This window comes from Porites lutea, chromosome 2 (assembly GCF_958299795.1).
Source record: "Porites lutea chromosome 2, jaPorLute2.1, whole genome shotgun sequence".
NCBI lineage: Eukaryota > Metazoa > Cnidaria > Anthozoa > Scleractinia > Poritidae > Porites > Porites lutea.
In genome coordinates, this window is record NC_133202.1 from 20,009,142 (window position 1) to 20,016,517 (window position 7,376).

At 38.7% G+C, this 7,376-nt stretch overlaps 1 protein-coding gene across 1 annotated transcript in view; it reads left to right on the top strand.

The window, feature by feature from the left end:
- The window catches only part of LOC140927976 (endosome-associated-trafficking regulator 1-like), a 21,562-nt gene extending 17,261 nt beyond the window's left edge, over positions 1-4,301 (top strand). The window contains exons 6-9 of the mRNA XM_073377684.1: positions 103-214; positions 782-844; positions 2,680-2,816; positions 4,097-4,301. Of these exons, the coding sequence (XP_073233785.1) occupies positions 103-214; positions 782-844; positions 2,680-2,816; positions 4,097-4,196 (412 nt within the window). The 3' untranslated portion in view covers positions 4,197-4,301. The remainder of the gene's footprint in view (positions 1-102; positions 215-781; positions 845-2,679; positions 2,817-4,096) is intronic.
- The last annotated feature ends 3,075 nt before the right edge of the window (positions 4,302-7,376 follow it).

The window sequence follows — 7,376 nt, forward strand, 5'->3', positions numbered from 1 at the left end:
ACTCCCTGCTTTCCAGTCGCGACCCATCAAGCACTATAAGCAAGTCCGGATCTGTAATAACTAGTAATTTTTTTGACTAACTATTTCCTTACATTTCAAAAGGATTGTTAGTTTGCAAAAAAAGCTAACAAAGATTGAAAAAAGAGAAGCAGATGAGACAGCAGCCTTGGAAAATATGGTTCAGATGGTGGAAAAAAACCTGGAGCTCACTACAGTATGCATTTTTGCATTTCATCTTTATAACTCCCATTCCTTACCATTTTCACTTATGCTGGCTTGTTATCTAGTCTCATAGCTTGCATCAAGCATGAGTAAATAGCTTCACTGAAACCTTTACCTTGCTTTCAACTGAGTATAGAGGGAAAGCATTCAGTGTTTTTTAAGATAAAACAACACACATTACGTAGTCACACCAAACAAGTCTATGAAGCACTTAGATACAACATAGCTTGCTGTGATGTTGTGGCTCAAACCTTGTTGCAAATAATTTATAATTATTGGATGAAGTTGAGCAAAATATTGTGATTTGTCAGTGCATGGCGAGTAAATATTATTATTATTGATCTGCGAAACACTGACAAATCATGATATTTTGCAATAGCGAAGTTCAATAATTATTTTATCATTTGATGGCCCAGTTGGTTTTTACACCGTTATTTGCAGGCAGTTATTTGTAGGTAACCTTGTGGGCTCGCGTCCAATGAAAAGGAAGAAAACTTTACAAAAAACTATTTTTTAGGATCATAAATTTTGCTTATTTTGTTGTCTTCTGCTTTCTTAGCAAAGGGCCCTCAGAGCAGAGGCAACTGTTGCAAGACTTAAGGAAGAAATCAAAATATTGAAGGTACACAGAAAGACCATTTTACTTTTTTTATTTTAATTTTTGATGTAATTTTATCTAAGAAGAAGAAGAATTGCTGTCAGACTCTGGGGGGCGGAAAACCTGGCACAGGCTAGCTCATGACAAGCCAAAACATATCCAAATAAAACAACAGTTTTTCTGACAAACATGTAAAGACGCACTGGATAAAACCTCACAACTGCAGTTTAACATTATTACGACATTTTGATTTTCCGAATTTGCAAACCAAAGATTTGAAGAAAACCATATCAAGAACTTTGGAAAATAGTGTCTTGACATGGTGGCCTTGTACTTTCTATTCAAAGAGGCTTTCCACATATACTCAATGTTAAATGCAGAAGGGAACCTATCCGGGGCACCTGGAGCCTAGCATTAACACTGGGTTCTTTTGCATTCATTAACAAACCAAAATAAGTCCTTTGCAGTGAAATAGTCACAAGGTGGACAAAGATGTTACTATAAAGAGCATACAACATCGTACTTTGCCTGTGACAGCCTGATCTATATACAGAAAAATGGTTCAGCAATGTAGTCGCCTGTGTTAACAATAGTGGCTATTCATCTACGTGGAGGAGTTTATGGAAGAAGCTCTTGGATCAGCTAGAAACCCACCCTCATTATGGTACAGATATGGGGATGACACTTTCACCAAACTACACTGCTGTCATGTGGAGAAGTTTTCCCAGCATCTGAACTCCCGAGATCCACACATCAAATTCACCTTGGAACCAGAGGAAGACGTTAAACTAACCCTTCCTGAAACTAACCATTAAACTAACCCCAACTGCACAGTATTCAGGAAACCAACTCATACAGATCAGTATTTAAACTTTAATTCCAACCACCATCTAGAGAACAAACTCCCCATCGCTCACACCCTACTTCACTGTGCAGATCACCAAGTGACCGAACCAGAGGACTGAGAGAAAGAGATCAAACATGTTCAGGAGGTCCTGAGGGCTTACGGTTATCCTTAATGGACATTCCATCTGCAGAGCGGATGAGACAAGATCAACATGGGTATGCCATACATGCGAGGTACCTCGGAAATCCTTCACAGAATGATTAAACAACATGGAGTCAATTTTTACCACAAGCCTTTCACCAACCTCAGACAACAGCTTTCACACACCAAGGATAAGACCCCAACCCTACAGTAGTGCGGTGTGATCTATCATGTAAAATACAAAGACTGCGATCATGATTACGTGGGAGAAATGGCTACGGCTCTGGGTACCATACTGAAGGAGCACCAAGCATCGTCTGCAGTCATGAACATTGCTCTATATCAGGTCATTCCATCACACCTGATAACGTGAAGATTATACTCTCAGAAGACAACACTTTTAAAAGGAAGATCAAGGAGGCTGTAGAGATCAAAACAAGACACCCCTATCTTAACTGTGATTGAGGGCTAGAACTACCAAACTGTTGTGATTAAATTTCCTGTCACGTGATCACCCTGAGGTCACGTGACTGCTATGTAACCATGCACCTCAGTTATTTTATTTTTGGAAAATTCCAATTCTTTATTTTCCTTTTCTCGATGTTTTGCTTGCTTTCCAAAAAGTTCCTTGTAACATAAGTGACAAAACAGCCTCCTATGAAACAAGAGACCAAATGACTGCATATTAATCTTTTGTGGAGGAAAACAAAGCTGGGGATAGTCGATCAAATTAAAAAAAAACAAACAACTGTCTTCCATTATTTAAACTTCATAAAACCTTAATCCACAATGACCTTTTTTTATTAATTTTTAATTTTGTGTCATCAAACCATGTTTGACAAGAATCATTTGTCTCTATATTCTACACCAGACAGAGTCAGTTCCCATAGCAACATATAATCAACTATTGGATGCTAATCAATGTACAATGTCAGCCGTGAGAGATAAGGCACGAGCAGCTGCTGACCAGATGAATGCAGCAGCAAAGAATGCTGAGCAAGCCATAAGGTGTGTTATTCATATGCTTCCTCAAAGGGTATGTACATGTAAAAAGGTTTTATTTTTCATGCAATATGTATCCATGCAGGAAGAATAGAACAGAATCTAGAGAGAAAAGTGTTTGAAAAAAGAGGTGCACCCATGTTTTTCAGACTTGAGATGTCTGATATTTCTCAAATATAGGTGGAACACTGTGGTAAGTGTTTGATGTAGCTTTTCAAAGTTATGAGATCCAAAACGTTATCAGAAAAGTCAAGCTAAAGTTGGCAAATAACTTCATGGCAGTTCAGGTTCAAACGTCCTAATCTCTCTCATGGCAACTCCATTTCCGTTATTTTCTTGTACACCTGAATCATAATGTATCAGTTAACTGAACTTCTCCCCCCCCCCCCTCCTCCTCCACCCCCCAGGAGGTAGAATGGCCATGGATTTTAACAATGCAGTGGGGCCCTTTGAGCGGTTAAGGTTTTTTGCAAGATGACATTTGTAATTTTATCTGAGAACCCAGGAATACACTGAAAAACCAATTCCAAATCAAGACTGCCGGATAATATTATTATTAAGAGGGTGTCGATGGGGTAGTAGCAATGAAGGGTGATGGTTAATTTTCTCCGATTTTGACGGTTGACGATTAAATTTTAGAGCTTTTGACGTTTGACGGTTATAAAGTGGAAATTTAGTCCAAGAGTTGTACAAAATATTAACGTCTGTATAAATTGATGCTAACAGTTGTGTTTTGAAGGTTGTCTTCGCGTTTAAAATTTCAAAATAGTTTGAGATATAAGCATAAGGTAGCCTGTGTACACTGGCTTGTTTTAAGGTCTTGTAATGTCCAGAAGGAGTGTTTTTGAGAACATGTGAACTGGTTTTCCAGTTTGGAGATTTTTCAGGAGCCAGAAGTCCATGAACATCAGCTGAAATACCAATAAAAGAAAGATTTGAAATGCGTTGGAACTTTTTAACGGTCTGCATTTTTGACTTTTGACGGTAAAAATATTACAATTGACAGCAGACGGTGAAATTTTAGGCCGTTTGCCAGCTGACGTTTAACCCCTTTGAGACCCTTTTTGAGACCCTCTTTTAAAGGTCAAATTTTAGTATAAAACTAAAAGGCGGCGTCCAAGTTAGTAACAATTATTATTATTATCACAGTTTTTGGAACGCATTATGCGGTACCTCAATGTGTGTACAGAATTAAAGTTAGTGGTGTTGTGAAGTACTAATGGTGTCCTTTATAATATGTTATCAACTCTTAGAGAAATGTCTGTTGATTTTGTTCATTTTTTTAGCCAACTTCTAGCTGGAGTAGACACAGTGAAGTTTATATCACAACAGCTGGATTCCATTGACAGAATAACAGATGTCCATGTTCACTCTGATAATGGATGACACTAATTGTCACCTAGCTACACTGTATTGAAAAGCCTAGATCCCTCATGGTTCTTTTTATGATAGAGATATAACAATTTTATAAATAAAATTTTTCTACCCTTTGGAATGAAAAGTAAGTAAAGAATTACACGCTTAAAAGATACCACACACGGCTAACGGCAGGGTTGATACAGCTATTTCGAGAAAGGTTGTCGGCAAAAATGTGGACGCGACAATCCCGAAAGGTAATATAGGATATAGCTGGATATGATCGATACACTGTTCCTGACGACTGTAGCTGTCGAACCTACTGTAGCACTCGCAAACATATTTCCATGGACTTTTGTGCCAATTCTTTCAAATTTCTCTGCCTTTCGGGATTGTCGCGGGCACTTTTTCCGACAACCTTTCTCGAAATAGCTGTATACTTGTCAATAGAGTGTTTTCACATGACGTCACGGCGGCTATATTGGTGTCCCAAAACAATGAAACGGTGGCCATGTTGGTGTTCCAAACCAATCCTTTGGGAGTTAAACTCTTTTCTTATGCAAATGCTTTCTTTTGTTCCAATAAATTTGCATAAATGATGCATGGCCAAGTGAGTGACAGTGCTCTTTAACACGGATAATGAAGATCAGTAATTAGTATTTATTTTATAATGGAAGTTTTCACAAGATTCTATAAATCAATGTGGAATGTCTTTGATGTCGTTTAATAAACTCGCAGTACGTGTTTTATCAGGTCTAAAATGACGAGCGAGTGATTTTAGACCCGATAAAACACTGCTGTTCGCTTATTAAACATTACATAATCGTCCCTATTTATAAAGCGCTTTTTGCATAAAATTCCAAGAGCACTTACAGCGTCTTACATAATTGCAATAAAGTGTAAAACTTTAAATAATTAGCTTGCAAGTTGGTCTTCAAGAATCTCAGACGTTAGAAGAAATTCTACATAAAGCTATGAAAATTAATGTATGCTTTTCGAAAAAGAGGTTTCTATTTTTTTTTAATACACTGTGTCTCACATAAACGTATATTTTTGGTAAAGAATTCGTCTGTTTGCACACCCTGTTGGATGTTGTTGGGAGTTGTTGCACAAAGTTTGAAACCGGTCAAACGTTTAGCTACGTGCAACGGGACGCAACAACTCCCAACATTGTTGGCTCATCAGTGTTGTTAGACAATCATTACTGACTCCAATGGAGAGCGGGCTTTTCACGACGCTATTGGAAGAAATATGTCCAAAATAGTAAACCTAGCAGCCGGATTACTTAAGTGTATTTTGCTTCTTTTAAAAGCTAAACAAATGGCCGTTTCATAATTCCTTTGGCTTGTCACACCACATACTTTTTGGTTTTAGTTAGTACCTAATTTTCGCTTAATTGTCTAGTGTGTTTTGCGTGTGTGTGTGTCGTTTTTTTTTAAATTGGTAATAGTATTAGTCTGTAAATTGTGATTTTTTTTCTGTTTCTTTCTTTCTTGATTGTAGTTAACTTATAGTTGTTGTGGTAGAGTTAACATGTTTAAATTCCTTTTAAAAAAGTTTGGGGTCATAATCAACATCAATAAAATACCAAAAAAGGTCGCATTTAATAGAAATCAAACGTACGTCCGAGTTCACATGTAGATCTGCCAGCCCCTTATTTCAACTCGTGATATCCCTACCTTTTATTTACCGGAACAAGGCTGATAAAGGTCCTGCACAGGCCCGTTTCTCGAAAGTCCCGATAATTAACGGGCCCGGTAAGCTGTCTCCGTTTACATTATAGCCTGTGTACAGACGTCCCCCCCTCCCTCAGGAAAAATCGGGAGAGGAGACGTCTGTGAATCGCCGACGATAATCTTGTTCCCGTTTCCCCGGAATGTTGGGGACAGCCCCTGATTGGTTGTAATGTTAATGCCATGACGCAAATAATTTCCGGTGTTGTGATTGGTGAATGAACCTCAGAATAGATTCCCCGGGGAAAAGCTCAGCCTTTGTGGACATTCATATTTGTTTACCGGTATTTGTATTTCGGCTCTATCGAAAAGACATGAGAAGGTAAGACCACCGATGTCTGCTGCACCGGTTGTGGATGCATCTGTCGGTACCGTTCGGTATTGTAAATAAAAGAGAAGGCATACAAAATCCAACGTTAACAGCCAAGGCCGCGGGTCAAGCTTACCCCAAAAAGATTCTATTAATGAATTGATTATTTGAAAAAGTGAATCCGTTAGTCGTTGCCGTAACTGGTGTCAAATTTAAATCGGCATTCCTGTATGCGTAATGAGCAGTGAATATTTTAAGAGAACTTCTCTGCATTTGGTCAGATTGAAAATCTTTGAATTCAGGGAAACTGAGCTGGTAGATATTTTCTAACTAAATCGCGTGTGAATTCACGGCTCATTAAGCATGCAAAAATGCACACAGAGATGAATCTGAAATCTACAACCACCAACGGTTCAACTTAATTTCGAATAATAAATACATTAATGGCTTGACTGTAATCATCTTCAACATGAAGATTTTCATCTAGCCTGTGCACAGACGCCAGAGCTATTTTTCGACCTACCTGTGCCTTTTCAACTGTCAGCGAAAGAACAAAAAAATAATTTATGTAAATTTATACCGGAACACGATTAACGACGGCGATTCACAGACGTCTCCTCTCCCGATTTTTCCTGAGGGAGTGGGGACGTCTGTACACAGGCTATTTACATTAAAGACCGAGGTTTTTTTAGTTTTGCATCTAACACGATAAAACTGTCAGTTAATGAAACAAAATGGAGTAGTTTGCTAGCCAGGGGCCCGTTTCTGGAAAGTCCCGGTGACTTTTCGGGCCCGAAATCAAATCTTCAAATCGAAATATAAAGAATAAGAGAGCAGGTCCTGGCTAGCAGACTACTCCATTTTGTTTCATTAACTGATATTTTTATCATGTTAGATTAAAACTATTGAAACTTCGATCTTTAATGTAAACGGAGACAGCTTACCGGGCCCGTCAATTATCGGGACTTTCGAGAAACGGGCCCCAGGACCCGCGCTCTCATTCTTTATATTTCGATTTGAATATTTGGTTTCGGGCCCGTAAAGTTACCGGGACTTTCGAGAAACGGACCTCAGACCCTTTCTGTCGGAAGCGGCGGAGCCTCCTATCTTGGCCGTTATAGGGAGTACTCCCCCCCCTCTGGGGTAGTATAAATGTTACCACTTGTA